General features: G+C 36.3%; 1 protein-coding gene across 1 annotated transcript in view; it reads left to right on the top strand.

The window, feature by feature from the left end:
* LOC140142760 (tyrosine-protein kinase Fer-like) overlaps positions 1-18,274 on the top strand; it is a 97,491-nt gene that overhangs the window by 27,456 nt on the left and 51,761 nt on the right. The window contains exons 2-4 of the mRNA XM_072164749.1: positions 13,661-13,900; positions 16,634-16,807; positions 17,817-17,913. Coding sequence (XP_072020850.1) covers positions 13,661-13,900; positions 16,634-16,807; positions 17,817-17,913 — 511 coding nt within the window. The remainder of the gene's footprint in view (positions 1-13,660; positions 13,901-16,633; positions 16,808-17,816; positions 17,914-18,274) is intronic.

The following is an 18,274-nucleotide window of genomic DNA, read 5'->3' as shown; positions in this document are numbered from 1 at the left end:
CCCACAATGCATTTCTTCCATTTCAGTTTTCTGTTCTGATTTGCTATCAAGTGCAACATGGGTCAATAGTGACAAAAAGTACCTCAATGAACAGAACACATCTTGATCTTGCAAAAAAATTCATTTCTTGACTATCGACCCGTGTTTAGCCAGTCGATTCACATCGTAAAAACAAAGGGAATGCATACAGAGTAATGATGCGTCACATTACAAAGGATTCTGGGAAGGGTAAGACATCTTCTTTGAACCCTTAACATGTCAACTCAATTGGCTTTGACATCACAGGGTTATCATGTCACTTCTTACCAACTCTCATTCTTGAACTGATGCAATCTTTTCTTCTTAAAGTAAGGGAAGTTCGCTTAATCAAACAATTATGATGCTCTGATATCCATGATGAGTGATCATCATGCTGGATCATTTCGCACGAAAATCTTTTTATAACTTCTGGGTTACAGTTAACTCAAATGCTAGCATCTTATGTTGGGTACTATTATATTTGAGTCCCGGATACGAGTGCTCAACCTCCCCTAAAATAATATAATAATGTAAGGACATAAAGGCCAGTTCATTAATTTACTAAAACAATGCTTTTAATATCCAAACTATGTATATTTTATACACTTTTACACTCTGGCCCTGCCCATCCCTTTTAAAGGGATTTTTTATTATGATACAAATTGAGTGGTTCAACAGGTTTGCCTCTGGACAACTGTTAACCCTAACTGAACACAAGGTTTTTTTGCTATCGGAAGGGAAAGAAGAAACAAAGATGAAGATGAAGAAAGAAGTCACCTGGCACCCCCGCGATTCAACCCTCGGACCTCTCGCATGCCACGCAGAAGATCCCCAGCATGTAGCCACACGGGTGACGTTGGCCTGGCCAACAATTCCCTGGGTATATGACGTAGGCTGATTGCGTCATCAAGTCACGTGCAATGCGTGCAAGGGCAGTGGTTTTAATAGTGAGATTTAGTGAGATCTGGTTCAGTAAGGGTTATGCGTTCGTCAGGATTAGCTCTGAAGTCCATTGTGAGTTCTGCATGGGGACTGTTATGTACAGAGTGTCATTGTGGCCGGCCTCTTGTCCAGTGGTATTGTAGGATTGCCCTTTATCTACTAAAGGGATGATGGCTCTGTAAAGAGCTGTTGTAGTTGTTGTCCAGGGGTTCTTGGTGGAAACAAGGGTACAGGGATGTGTGGTAGTTTCAGGGTGCATTTTCAGCCATCAGAACCAGGGTGCATTTTCAACCACTTTGGTTTATTGATGGTCCTCAATTTCATAAAAAATTTTGTTGTTTTTTCAAAATGTTCTCAATTGTTCATCTTTTTTCAGCTAATTTTATTGCAAAAAGTTTCCAAAATTATGAATGATTTTGGATCTGTTTTATCGTCAGATTTGCTTTAAAGTCGGGTAATTTCTTGAGTCCCATCCACACAACCCACCCAGCTCAAAAGTAGCTAGCTGCTCCTTTCCTACTGAAAATTCAGTCACTCTGAAAAGAGCCATTCAAGCAGATTCCTTAAATTTTCTTAAATTTTCACTGTTTTATTTTATACAAGATAATCCTTGGAAGCTTTTTTAAGGGATGATATGAACGTTTGGACGGTATTTATTGTGGGACATTAGAGCACATCAGACATCGAATCGCATTCTGAATACGAAGAATGTCATTCTGATATCAAATAATTTTGATTTTTTGAAATTCGCAATGTAATACACATTTTATGGCAAATCATTAAAATTGATATTTTTGATATTTAACAGTACTGAAGTAAACTTATAAATCTGATGATTTCTACCTAAAGTGTATGTAGGTGGGATGAAAAGCCGACGATCAATTGAATGTTGACCTTTCGTATTGAAGATATGGGTTTTTTCCCCAAAACACCAAAAAAAATTAGGTCTTTTTGGGAAAAAAATCCATATCTTCAATATGAAAGGACAAAATTTTCAATTGATCATCGGCTTTTCCTCCCAGCTACATACACTTTAAGAATATATCATTAGATTTATAAAATTTACTTTGAGGACTGTTATATATCAAAATTTGAAAAATATCAAATTTTTATAATTTGTCATAAAATTTGTATTATATTGTGATTTTCAAAAAATGAAAATTATTTGATATCAGAAAGACATGCTTCGTATTCAGAATGCAATTCGATAGGTCTGAGGTGCTCTCATGTTCCATAAAAAATAATGTCGAAACGCTCAAAATGCTCATTCCAGATCCCTTAAGCTTTACAACCTCTGCATAAAAAGGTACCAATTTATAGGGATGCCTGATGTCCATGCATAGATATATCCCATGCAGGAAGCGAGGGCTTTATGTTAGTAAGTGGCGTAAACACAGCACGGAAGCCTGCATGTTGATTGTATCCAAAAATGATGGCAACTGACCCAGAGAAGATATAATACCCTGCCCAGAATCCTTTGCAACATGATCCATCACCTCATTGTTGACAGCCTGGGGGCCTCAACTTTGAAGTGACGGTATGTGCCTGTCAATAGGCCCCTCTTTTGAAGTCGACTAGACTATACCCGATGACCCCTTTTTTAAAAGCCATACCCGATGACCCCCCTTTTTTTTAGTTGCAGCTACCCAATAACCCCCTTTTTTTGGTTGAGGCTACCCAATGACCCCCTTTTTTCTAGAATAGCATCATCAAAATGGAACAAAAAATGCGAAACTGTCAAATTTTGCTCAATTTTTTCAAAATTATGCCGAAATTTTCAAAATTTTGCTCCATTTTTCAAAATTTTCTACCCGATGACCCTTTTTAAAAATCTTATACTCGATGACCCCTTTTTTCAAAATATTGTACCCAATGACCCCTTTTTATTTTGTTTGTACCCAATGACCCCTTTTTTAAAATAACGCTTTGTACCCGATGGGCCCCTACTTCGCGACTGCGGTAGGCACATCCCCGTCACTTCCAAAGTTGAGTGCCCCCCCCCCCGGGGTTGACAGTCCTATTACTTTGTACAGGTTCCATTTGTTTTCATGTTGAGAATAGATGGATATGGCAGGGTGGCTAGTCAAGAAATAAACATATTTTGCAAGATCTGGATGGGCTCTGTTCATTGAAATACATTTCATCAATTTTGACCCATTCATGTTACACTAGATAGCAAATCAGTACTAGGCAGTTCCATTCCAGGAGCATAATATTGAATATACTAAATATTGCTGTCCATACATATACCCCTATTATTCACCACACATAGGGTCTACAACTCATATGTTCCCCCTTAATACTTTTTTAAATAAATCCAAAAATATTTTACAAAATGTAAAAATGTATAAAGGTATGAATAGTCCTGTTTGTTTTACACATGTAGACCAATTTATAGCATCACGCATCAGTGTGTTCAGTCACAACGGTTAATTGTGTATAAAAAGAAGTTGTTTCAAAAGTTGCAACTGAGTCAATAGCAGTCAGGTTTTCTTTAACAAACACATGCATAAACCTGGCCTAATGTATAGTTTGGGAGTTGACTCCTATGGACTCAGATGCAACTTTTAATACTGTTTAAAACGATTTACGAACCATTGTGACTGAACGCAATGACGTGTGACGCTATGATTTGGTCCATGTGTGTAAAATAAAACAAATAAGGCTACCTTTTTACATGTTTACATTTTCGTTAAATATTTTTTCGATTTATTCTAAGAAGTATTTAAAGGGGAACTTATAAGTTGTGGACACTAAAATAGGTACACATAATTATGTTACTCCCAACACATAATTTGTCCATATTACAGTCAATGTTATTACATTTTTCATATTTTACCGCATCGTAAAATCAACCACAACCAATTATTAAAATGAAATAATTACAAATTACATAATAATTATCCATACATTTTCAATTATCATTCAGTTTAATAAATCAGCTTATTAAATCAAAACTATTTTGGATGGGGACAAGGCTCACAGGAAATACCTTGTGAAGCCACAGAATGTCCAAAATAACCTAATCTAAAGGCTGCATGAAGTATGTGCCAGGCCTTGTATAAATGATGGTTTGTCACAAGTTTTTATATAGGTAACTAATTGTTAAGCCACAGTGAGGTCTGTCTGTGGTATAGCTTAGATTTAAGCATTACATGCCTACATATGCAAGTATAAATATGATAAAGACATAATGTAGTCATAATTGGAGTCACATCCAAGATTTGAATTATTTGAGCGACATGTAATTTGGTAATATCTCAATGGCCACACAAAATTGTCTATTATTTGTTGACACCCAATTTTTTTAAACCAATGCCTGTTGTATACCGACGGCCTAAGATGTACCGACAGCCATGATGGGGGGGGCAGCCCACTGGCTACGCCCACTGGTCCCTCCTGCTTTTTAGGGCATTAGTTGCGATCACATAGAAGTATACAGTATTAGCCGGGGTATTAAGCTATACGATATACGCTCATTCAATCAGGCTGAGTTCACATAGGAGTATTCTATGTGAACTCAGCCTGATTGAATTAGCGTATATCGTATAGCGAATACCGTATACAGTATACTTCTATGTGATGGCAGCCTTATGTACAAACTTTTCTAAAATAAAATTTCAGTAATTTTTGTCTCATATACAATGTAGTTGTATCATATTTGTGATAATAATACCCCAATAGAACACATTTAGGCCTGAATGGTTGTAATTGATACTGGTCAAAATGCACTCAAATTGATTTTTGCGGGTGTTTCTAATATAAAGTAATTTGCAAATCTGGTCTCACAAAATCTGTGAGATTTAATTCCTAAATGAAAATTCAACTTAGCATATATCTGAGTATGAGTATTTCATGTTCTGCATATTTAAAGGAGTATTTCGTGATCCTAGCATCCTCTATTTATGTCATTTTTCAGTAGATATCCACGAAAACAGCTTATTTCCAAAATTTCAGTTGATTCCGATTTTTTGTTTGCGAGTTATGTATGATTATGTGTATTACACTGCTCCATAGACAATGCGTTGTAATTTCGTTCTGGTGCACCAGAACGAAATTCAAATTTCACGATATCTTTGCTAAACGAATTAATATGCAAGAAATATTTTGCACATAAACATTATGTAGCCAGAGGTTTCCAGTGATATAAAAATCTCAACTTTTTTTGAGAAAAGTGGGGGGATGAGGCTGTGGATCACGAAATGCCCCTTTAAGGCAAAGAAAAAATACAAAAGAAAAGTAACATTCAGACATGTCTCCGTACTACATGTACTGTTCAGTGCAAAATAACCCATACATGTATGGCTAGAAAACAACTTTGGATCTGTGTATGGAGTTGTAAAATGTGATGCGATCAAGCAAAATCAGTCGGAACTCGGAAATATTGATTTTGAGATATAGCCAAACAAAGGAAAATGTTTCCTTTTATATCCTGTTGTTTTGGAAACTCTTTAATTGCTCAAATCTTTGGAACTGGGTTTTCTGCAAAAATCAGCTTTGTGAATGCTTTTTACTATCTTATAAGAAACTAAAAATTTAACATTTCTGAGTTCCGACTGATTTTGCTTGATCGCATCTCAAATGATTCTTTCAATAAAACTTGTTCATTTTGAGCAAAATACAGTGAGATCTTGAAAATTTCTAAAAAAAACCAACTTGAGTTTTAGGGTCAGTTGTCACTTGTGGATGGCAACATGCGGAACAATTTTTTTAGGTGAATTAATGCATGGGACTAATTAAATAGACCACATTGTATTTGTTAAACTCAAATGTTTCTGTTATTTGTGACCTTTTAATGAGGTACACAAAATTAAACAGGTTGAGTACTTGTATTAAAATCAGATGTATATTATATGTCCTATAGTGACTTATACACTTGCCATGGTGTGAATTTTGTCTGGAGAACTCTGAAATGAAACATGTGTATTGTATTTATCAATTGTGTATGATTGACATTAGAGGTGAAAGCCCTTTCTTTCTGTGGTCCATGGAAATACAGATCATACGATTTTTCCTCTCACATTTGAAGTTCATAATCAACATGTATATATTCAGCATCGTGCAATTGCGGGTGGTGGGTACAGCAATGTGCGACCAATTTTGGTGTATTTTCAGGTTTTTTGATAGGGGTCATAATTTTCTGAAAACTGGTTTAGAGATGGGGTGTGATTTCAACATTTTATTCAAAATCTGGAAAATGTGCTCTCTTCATTGTTGTTTCGCAAAATTTATGAGAATTTTCAGAATTTTTGCATGCCATGAGAGGCAAGTATTTTTTGACAGCCAGGTCTTTTTGAAATAATTATTACACATCCCTATATACACATGACAATAGTATGCAAGGATAAAAAAAAGGATGCAAACCCTTAATTTTTAGTCTTTTTTCGGCTTGTCCTTATTTTGCTTAATTGGGTCACATATATATAAAAGCTTATAAAGTACAGGTTTATATCCATGCACCAGTTATGCAAAGGGGGCAGATTACTTCAAAACTCTTCTAAGGGATTTTGACTAGACTTACACCAAATCAGGTATTCCATACCAGCTTTGCTATTATAGGTTACAGGTTAACAAGACTAGACTTGGACCAAGTCGGTCATTCCGTGCCAGCTGTGCAATGGGTTCCACAGTGACGTCAATCCTGTGTCAGTCCACAGTGGGTGTTCGTAAAATATAGCACTTTCCTTATTAAGCTGGGTTCAAGTTGAAATTTGTCCGCAAAACAAAATGCCATTTTAATAAGTTGTTTGTAAGTAAACAAGCATGAATGCTTGGAGTTGATGCTATAATTTAAAAGTAGAAATTTCTGTGCTTTTCACATGGACAAATATATTCCTTAAAAATTGTGTATACATGTAGTTCAATGTAATTAAAAATCACAAATTTAAAAACAAGGGAAACCATTCCAAATTGGTAAAGCGCAAACAATTTATCACACAAAAATTTCCTCTTTTGTAGTAATTGATGGTACAATTTTGGCCCTTGATGGTTTCTTGATAAGTTTTTTGCTTCAAGTTCAAAAGCTGTGGAACAACTCTTGTTTTGTAAACACAAATGGATAATGAATTTCACGGGTCTGGGAGAGTCCTAGATTCCCCCAACCCCTATGCCCCCCCCCCATGTTTGTTCAGCAAAATCTCTTTTGTCATGCTACTCAAACTATATTAAAGAAAGTTGATTTTTGTATAAAAATTGCTAAAAAAATGAAAGAGAAAGTACTACATACATAGATAAAAACAGCAAAATAAAAGATAATGCACATCGGGCTATGTACACTAAGGATACTTAGTAATAGAAAATATAAATAGTGATTCAATATGGAAATATGTCAATAAGAAGAGGAAGTTATTTTGATAACTATTTCCTTGTCAATCAATAGTGTTGTCACTGTCAATGCCAAGGTTAGCCAAGTTACTCTATTACTCAGTAGAAAAATGACTGGCGGATTAAAACTTAATTGAAGGGGCATTTCTCAGCCTACTTTCCTTTAAAAAAGTTGAGATTTTTATCGGGGGCACCCAGAATTATACTTGTAAGTATCCGTGTGAAAGAAAACATGGATATAGGGTGGTTTTGAAAAGCAAAACAAGGATCCGCGCACATCCGCGATTAGGGTCACAAAACACTCATTTTACTAGAAGAAGGGGTGTTTTTGATCCTCACTTAGGGTAGTTTTTTAAAATTACCCAATTAACGGCCATTATAAAGTTATTCGGCACAAAAGAATGGTTTCTAAGCGATTTTCAAGCTAGATTAGCTGAAAAGCTGATCATCATCACTGAATTACACTCACTTTGTTTTTTTACACGCACACTTTGTAAAAAAATAAGTTAAACAAAATATTTAGGATAGTTTTTGAGGTTCTAAAACTCCACCCGCAATGGACCCCCCCCCCCCCCCCCCCCCCCCGACAGAGTAGGGTAACTACATCACTGATCACATGGGAGCTATTGAACTTAGCAAGGGGCAGCTATTTGATAGTTATCAGCTGACAAATTCAAACATGATTTGACAGTGACTGATATTATACACCATAACAGGCTTGACCTACAAAGGAAGGAACTTGCTGATGTGTAACCATAGCAACCAGGTCACCATGGAAGCACATCCTTCACAACTACATGTACTCATTTTTCTTTGATGAATGCTTTGATAATTCTAAATTAAGAGATGTCATGGGTTCAGCAAGTATGATAAATAACCAAAATAGTTTTCAACACTTGACATTACATTGACAAAACCACATAACCTACTACTGAAGCAACAAACCATCAAAGTCATTTTTAGAAAGCAAATTCTACTTAAATGTGTCAGCTAAGGAGCATCAATGTAAGGAATTAAAATAATTGATATATTGGAGAACAAATTCCTGGATCCTCAACAAGATTGGTACAAGTCTAACCATCCGAAGCGGCATAATGGAGAGAAAGCTGAAGTACTTTGGCCATATTGTCAGGAAACATGGAGGTGTAGAAAAACAGATTTTGCAAGGGGCTATGGAAGGCAACGAGGGAGAGGACGTCCCACCAACATCTTGGACTAATGACGTAAAGCTGGTTTCTAACCAAGGAATGCAAGGTGCAACGCACTTGGCATCAGATCGAGTGAGATGGCGTACTCTTGTGAAGACCACAGCAGCGCTACACAGCGCCATCTGACACAGAGAGAGAGAGAGAGATATCAAAGATACTCTTTGGATATATTGGCCACTCATTATCGATAAAAATTTATAAATATTGATTTTCCTCCCAATTTTACTTGTACACTTATCCATACATGATAACCATCTCAGGCATGAGAATTTTCAGTTTAAACCTGAATTCGTTTTGTTTTTTTTGTCCAAACTTTTTTAAAATTTCAGTCTGTTTTTGGACTTTTTAGCCAAATTTCATGCACTTTTTCAGGTTTTTTCAAACGTTTCAGTTTTTTTTTCATGGATGATCATTCTCATGCCCGCCATCTGCTATTCATTCTTTATTATTTTCATTTGTTACTGGCATGAAAAGACTTTTTCCTAAGAACCCTAGTAGTACGGTATCATCACATAGGTCCCTAACCAGGCGGGAAATTGCCAAAGACCAAAATAAAATCCCCCTTTTTGACCCTAAAAGTCCCATTTGCAAGCATAGCGAGCAAAAAAATGGAGGTTTTTTTATTTATGCATTTTTGGTCAAAAAAGGTCAAAATTAAATTTACAAAGTCCATTGTCCACTTGTTCAAAATGCTCCCGTTGTTTGGTGTAATCATTTTCATTGTGTTTGCCGGCGGTACATACGAGGGTACATAATTCAATCAATTACGCCTGCTTTGGTCTCTCTGCAAGCACTATTTAACTAGAGCGATAACCGCACCATAGCTGAACCATGTGGCTTCGGCAGTATATGTGGTAGGCCTATACCACTGTCACCCGGAGTCTGTAATGGACAAAATCTCGAAATGCTACGAAGGTATGACCGCCCGAGTGGTGTTAATGAAAGAGGAAAAGTAAAGAATATAAAATAAACTATAGCAACTGTGCCCTTTGCAAGGGCACGAGGGAAGTTAGGCGGATGACTGTGATGATCTGATCAAGCAGCAATACTGTGCAGGATAGTATTAATTTTAATAAGACTGTTTTATTAATTGCCGTTTTAATATAGCTTGATCGTGAGAAGCTGGCATTTTGAAAACTTGACTTTTGACCTCTGTATGACCCCCTTAATGACCTTAAATGAATTTTTAAAATATTTAAAACATGTTAAGAATGTCATAAGGATCATTGCATTTAAATTTCAGCTCACTTGAAGCATTTTCAAAACTTGACCTTTGACTCCTTTATTGCCCCTTAATGACCTTAAATGAATTTCAAAATATTTTCAACATGTTTAGAATGTCATAAGGATCATTGCATTTAAATTTCAGCTCAATTGGAGCGTTTTGAGAACCTTGACCTTTAACCCCTTTATGACCCCTTAATGACCTTAAATAAATTTTTATATGTTTTAAACATGTTTAGAATGTCACAAGGATCATTGCATTTAAATTTAAGCTCAATCGGAGCATTTTCAGTTAAAATGACCTTTTTTTTTTTTTTTGTGACCCCTGGATGACCTCCCACGTTTGGAAATATTTTTATTATATTCTTTATGTTTTTCTCTTTCATATGACACCACTCATGGGGTCATACCTTCGTGGCATTTAGAGATATGTCCATTTCAGACCAAATGGTTAGTCAGTTAGTAAGCTAGTAAGCTAGTAAGTAAGCTAGTAACATAGGCTGATACCATTTCATGGTTCAGCAATAATTGAGATACATCACATATACATTATAGGGAGAAGAGATTTCTCCGTTGATACTTTAAAAATATCCCTTACTTTGAAAGTGTTATATGCATTTCATCAAAGCCAAGTGCAAAACTTTAATATGATTGACCCTAAATCAGGGGTCAAATCTGTGTCCAATCTCAGAAGTCAAACATGGAACAGGAAGCGCCCCCTTCCTCTCGGTTGTGGAGAATGGTTGCGATAACAGACTGTTACAAACTTCCCATTTCATGCTGCAGCACACACAAGGATCTCAAACATGCTGGATAGCGGGAAATTTTCGCAGGGGTTTAATTTTCACACTTTTCACGGTCGAACAGACAGCTGCAAATATTAAACCAACGAAAATATTTATCACACATAGTACTTAATGTGACTATATTTGGAAGCGCGAATTAAACACCCACTAAGCTATCCAGAAATTGATAAAATCACGAAAAATGAACCCAGTGAAAGTATCTTGTACAGTACTCAACTGCAGTTCTTTAATGCTCTCCTTGATAGCCATACATTTTTGTATGCTGCAACATAAAAAGTTTTGAGATATTTTCTCAAAATATCAAGAGCTATCTTAAGAACCACTGAACCAATACCAGGCTTGTTTGTACTCATTTCAATGCATTTTTCATGCCGATTCCAAATATGATGATGAAAATTTACAATTTCGAATTAACCCCTATATATTTGTACCATTTCAATGGTTTGGGTACAAAAATTCATCCTTTACAACTTGAGGTTCAATTTTATGCCATGATTGTTTAGTCAAAGTCTCAGTATCACCCGATAATGAAGGCCAATTGTTCCATGAAATATGACAGGCAAAACTGCTACACACTAACCACATATTTTTATTGTCTATCACATAATCGCGGAGGCACGCTACACTCTTGCTTATACACGAAGGTACGCAACACTGGTGTGATTGTTAGACACTGCACAATCAAAACAATCGGCCCTCATGAATATGCGAAAATTCACAGCATACAATGCACGAGGACTTTTACTGTTGATACATGCATGGTTTGCAGTAGTCTGCGAGGGCTGTTTTCTAGGGCAAATCACCCTTATCCTCCATCTATTAGGAGGTTTTGCCCAACATGCTTATTGTACCACAAATGTGGACAACTTGCATTTGTAGGCATCCATCAGATCCTTTAACAATGCCACATATTTTATTCAATGACTTGGGTGTATTTGTCTTAAATTCATCCTAAATAATATTTCTTTCAAAAATGATAAACAGCTGCTATTTCTCATGATTACTCAGTGATGAGTTCCTGGGGATGAGTTTGCATGTATATTAATCAAATTTTATGCTTTCCAAATGGTCTCGACATTTTGTATGATTATGTTAGGTAAAAATAGCCAGAAAATGTAGGTTTGGATATCTTGTGTAATTGAGTTGAAATGAGACGAGTGTGCAGACCTGTTGCCAAGATTTATTTTGAAAGAGTTCGGGGGATCTAAAAAGTGGACTTTTGTGCATTTTCTGCTGCAAAAAAAGGGCTGATTTTTTTTTGTATTTTTATGGGATACAATTGAGCTGAATTTAGAAAGAGGAAGTAAAGTGTGAAATATATATTGCATGGACTAGTTCTTTAACTTTATCAGTTTGAGTCTGTTCTTTTCATGTAATACATTGTGTACATGTATGTATGTGTACTTTGGCTCAGATGTGGAGCACATTAAAAGGTCATTCACTGATTATGTGGTTGGGAGAGGGAACAAAACAAAAGTTTTTTGACTGATTGGTTTTCTTAGGTTTAAAAATTTTTCATCTTGTTTTTTGCCTAAGAATATGTTTTTTTGCCAGATTTTAACCTGATTTTACAGAACCCCTTGTTTTGGGATTGAGTGGGGGTTTAAGAACCCCATGTTTTAAAAGTTAGTGCTACCCCATGTAAATTGTCAACAGGCTGTAATACATAGTTTAAAATATAAATTTGATATTTATAAAACAGTAATTTTCATAGTCACAAAATTCATATTTATAAGTTTGTGGTGGCGGCTGCAATAAACATGGCGGCCATTTTGAAAAATAACAAAAAATTGAAAATAACAAATAATAAGGACCTCCCTTACAGATTAAAAAAAAAAAATTCCAGACGAGAAACTAATAATTCTTATACTTGGCCTAAAGTGCTAAATACACGTGTATATCAGTATCAGAACTGGATTTTCAAAATGATACTGAAATAAAAAAAAATGTCTTATTCCTTTTAAATGTTTAACAAAAATACAGTCGTGTCGGGGAAAATATAATATATATTTTCTTATCTGAAAAAGTAATTAATAAAAAGGTGAGGGTCAGCAAGTTTATTTTAGTATCAGGTTATGCCAATCAAACTAATTTTATTTTACGCCTAAGATAAGGTGAAGGCTAATTAGGAACAAATTATGCGTAGCTTTCCCTTAAATAAAGTGGTTGAGTTGAAGTGTTCAGATAACACTATGGACCACAATGGTCTCATCCCAATGGCATAGTTCAATAACCTCAATTAAACAATCATAGTGCAAAATTTGACCTCAAGGTGCAGAGTATGCGTTTTTGTACCCAAATTTTCAAAGGTCATTCAATGAATGTGCAAATGTATTGGGGTTAAAGAACCGTGCCTTGATAGATGAGCATGTTGTGGATCCTAGTGTAAGTGCATGCATGTGATTTGATGGTGCCCTCTGAAAAGGAAACACTGTCTCCATTAGAAATAACCAAGAAAGAAATAGTGTAAAAGTGGTAATTTTTGTGTGTGTTATTTTTCACGCTTTGCCGATTTTGAACTACATTGCTTGCTTTTAATTTTGTGATTTTGAGAACATATTAAGCGCGAATATTGATGTACAGCGAAAATTTCCACCATTACTGTACTGCATTTAATGCCTCTGCCTGCTAAGCATTGGCTTCACCATAAAAAGACCCAAGTTTTAAGATATTTTCTCAAATTTTCAAGAGCTATCTCAAGAAACACTGAACCAATATTAGGCTTGTTGGTACTCAATTTAATGCATTTTTCATGCTGATTCCAAATATGGTCATTTTTGTTTTTTTTAACTTGACGTCTACAGTCGACACCTGAGTGAAGAGAGTTAAGTAGATTTGCAGAAGTATTGGCCCAACAAGTGTGACTTACTATCTATGCTGAGTGACCTGTTTTTACATAATGATTGATTTATATGTCATTTGGTCCTAGGCTAAAAAAGAAGCAAGTTACCGATATAGGTCATTTTGTTTTTGGAGCAATTGTAGCGCATTTCGGTTGTTGTTTTATTTGAGAAATTCAGAAAATTCAGGCCATGTCTTCCATAGGGGGTGTATGGATTTTAACTGGAATAGCTGAATAACACATACCCTTTTAATCATTCAACTATCTGTCTTTACTTCTCTCTTTCCTCGCTACAGGCACGGAGTGGTGGTACCAGTCGGATGGGGTTTGGCACCGATCTCCAGGACAAGACAGCACACGAATGCATCCTGAAACTAAACGAACATGAACTCAAACTTTTGGATACTTTAAAGAAAGTTATTCAGCACAAGGTCAAATCGGACCGAGATTATGCCAATGCATTGGCAGGGATCGGCAAATTATCCGCTCAGTTCAATGCAGAATCTAACATTACACACAGTAGTCCACTAGTTAAGGTAAAGTAAACTTAAAATGGAATAGAATAATCTTCCACGGAGGGAGTGTGTTTTTCAAATGGAATTGTCTAGGGTTAATTATTTTGAAACCCAGTCCTTGTGTGTGTGGCTTTACATATCAAATGGAAATCCATGAAAACAGAATCCATACATGACCTCTCACATTTTGTAACCTTCGACCCTGGTTGACCCACGGAGTGCGCCGTCAGCGGAAGTAGGACCAAAATATTTCGCCAGGGTCTGTGAAAATCTGAATCACATATTTTCGTGTCGGGCAGGACTGGTTACCCAAATGGTATATTCTATTTGAAAACCATACTCCCTCTGTGGAAGTCTTTAGCTAAATCTTACACAGAGGGAGATTGGTTTCAAATTTCAATAGCCAATTCATCAGGGATGTCAGTTTACAGGCAATTGCCTGATTTCAGGCCTTTTGCTACTCCAAATTTCCGCACTTTTATTTATTTTCAGCCCGTTTTGAGGCTTTTTTAGCCCAAATTTACGTGCTTTTTTCAGGCTTTTCCTGCCAAGTCACTTCAGGCCACTTTCATCCCTTATTCAACATTTCATAATGTTATTCAGCATAAGATCATAAGATGGGCAGAGATTACTCCCAAAGCATTGATGGCAGCACGGTTGTTTGATGTGATCATTTATTAATTTTTCTAACAAGACATAATTTTCAATTCTAGACCTGGACAATGCCAACAGCTATCATATATATATTTTTAGCTATTTTTAACATAGATTTTCCTTTCAGTAAATAGATGCATTTGAAGGATTATTGATAAATAATTCAAACATTTTTGCTTGACAAATCCATTAAATGAGTATGCTTGTGATCAAGCCATCAGCCCTGATGGCGAAAGCTAAGGGACTGTTCACAAACACTTGTAAGGGGGGCCTGATGCAAAAAAAATTTTATCGCGAAAATTTTGCGGGGCCCCCCCTTTACAGACCTCGAAAATTTCAGGGCCCCCCTTTTTGACATGAAAATTATGGGCTAACCCTATAGAAAAGCATATAAACTCAATTTTTCCAGGAAAATTTTTGGGCATTTTTTTCAGGGCCCCCATAGGAGGTCAAAAATTTTCAGGGCCCCCCTTTTTGCATCAGGTCCCCCTTACAAGTGTTTGTGAAAATTTTATGGGCCCCCCCTTTACAGACCTCAAAATTTCAGGGCCCCCCTTTTGACATGAAAATTATGGGTCAACCCCATAGAAAAGCATATAAACTCAATTTTTCTAGGAAAATTTTTGGCCATTTTTTTCAGGGCCCCCCTTAGGAGGTCAAAAATTTTCAGGGCCCCCCTTTTGCATCAGGTCCCCCTTACAAGTGTTTGTGAACGGTCCCTAAAGTCGTGAGTACTCATTCAATGGATTTGTGAAGCAAAAATGTTTGAATTATAGATTATCCTTTCTTTATCAGATTTTTTAATGGTTTAATGTCATTATACAATGTCTATACCTCTTGTAAAAATGTAAACAAGATTTAAGATAAATAGCACCATCAGTGTTCAACTTTGCTTTAAAATGAATCCAGTTCTACATGCCATCAAACAACCGATCTGGAAATATTCTGCTTAGTTCAATGCAGAATATTAGCTGTATCACACACAGTAGTTCACTTGTTCAGGTAAAGTAAACTCAATTGTTGGACAAGAAAAGGAAATAAACTAATATTAAGGTTACCAACTACTTTAAACTGTTGCGATTTGGTAGTTCACAGCATCTTGCGAATGGTAGTGATCGAGCTTTGGCAAAAATTGCATTGATCATTTCATAGCAAGTGTGTAGAAGAATTCAAATATCACAGATATACTTTTGTAGGTCCTGTGGTTCTTGAGTTGTGTTGTATTAGGGCTGAAACAACAACACTTTTGTAAAACGTACATAACTCCCAATAAATCAAGTTTTCAAAGTATATAATTTGTAGAATGAACATTTGCAAAACATCAAAGTGTTATTTTTCAATAATATATTGATTTAGATAATGAAAATCAATTTTGTTGACTGCTTTGACCAACAATACCTTGTGTACCCTTGAGTTACTGCTAATTAACAAATTGGATTTTATTTTAGGATGGGATGGTGACCCAGTTTCTCTCAAAAATTTGAACAGCTGTTCACTGCTGATTGGTGTGTGTGATTTGATTCAGTGAACTGACCATACAACTTATTGTTTATGCAGTACCCCTTCCTATAATCCATTTTTACATTTAAAAAAAAACCTGTTCTACAGAGATGGACTTTCCAAGGAGGGGTGGTCGGTCAGGATTTTGTATCAAATTTTGAGTGCCACATTGCTCCCTTTGGTGGAGGCATCAACCGCGACATTCGAGAACCGCGGTCCATCTAGTTTTTTCATGGAAAAGGCTAGATGTGAAACGATCTGATCCATGGAGGCCAAAGGAGACATTTTTGAAATTGAGTTATTATGATTATTACCTTATACAAACATTAGGCTATCATATACTGAAAACACCAAAGATCTAGCATACTTGGTTCTAAAGTTCTGAAGTTTTACAATACCTATTTTCTTATGTATTTTATTGTTTTTTACTCCATGCCTTTATCTCAATTTGAAATTTGCCGCCTTTGGCCTCCATGGACCAGATCGTGCCACATGACACTAAAAATCACTGAGAGCTTGAAAAAAATCTGAAATTGTTTTGCAGGTATTTCTGAATATTTTCCACCAGTCAGTAATTATTTTCATAATTGTATATTTCAGTCATGGACATCATTCATCAAAGAAACAGACAACCTGAGTAAAATTATCAAACAAAATGCAGATGAGATGAACAACGCCCTCGTGGAAAAACTAAGCCAACTCATCCGTGAGAAAAACGATGCCAAAAGACAGTACATGCATGAACGCTCTAAGATTGATCAGGACTTCCATAAGGTAGGAAAAGGTCCAGGGGAGGGGGTGTGTGGTGGGTTGAGAATGGTTGTGGGGGGTGGGTTGAGGACAGGGATGTACTTTAACAGCTGCCCAAACGCCAGGGGCAGGCAACTCTGCTGTCGGGCAGGTAAATTTTGAAAATTGCCCACCCGCCTGGTGGGTAAGAAATTGAGGATGATAAACTGTTTAATATTACAGCCCATAGCTACTGAGATGTCTTCCGTTTCTAAATCCACTTTCTGGTGATAAAGTGTTGAGAAAGTCCAAAAAAGGGCATTATTTAGGGTGTTTATGTCCACTTTTTACCATAAAAGTGCACATTTTCATTTGAAAAAGGTCGACATTTTGTAAGTCCTGCACCCTCCCAATAAATAATGTGTGTACGGGCCTGACGATATTGCATTGATTGAAAGTGTGTGTGAATTGTTGTGGATAGTGAATTTACTGAATTATCATATGAAAACTCAGAAAAATTTAATAGGTCCCTTTTCCCATGCATCAAATTGTTCTTCTTCAATATTACTTTTGAGTGTGGCTTTGGCTCTAAGTATATGTTGGGCATATACAATTTCTGTCAGGCTGGTAACCTTTATGAGTTACCTACCTGACTGGCTAGTGATCAAAAAAGTTGGAATACACCCCTGGTTGAGGATAGACATGCAGGAACACTCCAAGATTGGTCTGGACTTCCATAAGGTCGGAACAAGTATGGGTGGGGATGTGGGTGTGGGGTGGGGTGATAGTGGTTGTGGGATGGGGAAGATATGAATGAACGCTACAAGATTGACAAGGATAGGAAAGAGTCTTGGGTTGGCTTGGGTGGTTCTGCTGGTTGGCACCGAGGGGTTGGTGGGTCAAATCTTTCTTTCTCCTTCCTTCCTTCCTTCCTTCCTTCCTTCCTTCCTTCCTTCCTTCCTTCCTTATATTGTATACATTTACTAAATATGACGCATGGCAGCTATTAATTTCAGCCTCCTAATCCCACAATTTCCATGTCATTTTCTTACAGGCAAAAGATGAAGTCAGGGACAATTTAAACAAATACCAGAAATGTGCCAAAGAAACAAAGGATGCCAAGACGAAGTTTGAGGAATCACAGAGTAAAGGTAAAGAGCCCCATTTTGGTTACTTACATAATATAATCTCCTTAGTAACCAATCAAAATAGAGCTTTTAAATTTCAAATTGATCCCATTCAACCAAACTGATTGTTAGAGTGCATGGACTTGATTTTCTGATTGTCATAGCATAAAAAACAACATAAAAGGTGTGTTTTTGGCCCTTAAATCCAAAAAGTGGCCAATTGTAAAAATTTTAAGTTAATTGGCAGTTATTTCCAACTAAAGGATAAAGATTAAGCTATGTTTTATTGGCAAAATGGGATATTTTTTATCCGAAAAAGTTAGTTCTGTGTTTTTGTGCCTCCATTTGAATTTTTTTGTTCCCAGCTCCAAGCGAAATTACCCTA

This window comes from Amphiura filiformis, chromosome 20 (genome assembly GCF_039555335.1).
Source record: "Amphiura filiformis chromosome 20, Afil_fr2py, whole genome shotgun sequence".
In the NCBI taxonomy this organism is placed as follows: Eukaryota; Metazoa; Echinodermata; class Ophiuroidea; order Amphilepidida; family Amphiuridae; genus Amphiura; species Amphiura filiformis.
The sequence above is the reverse complement of the archived record's forward strand: the minus strand, read 5'-3'. Positions and strand labels throughout refer to the sequence as shown.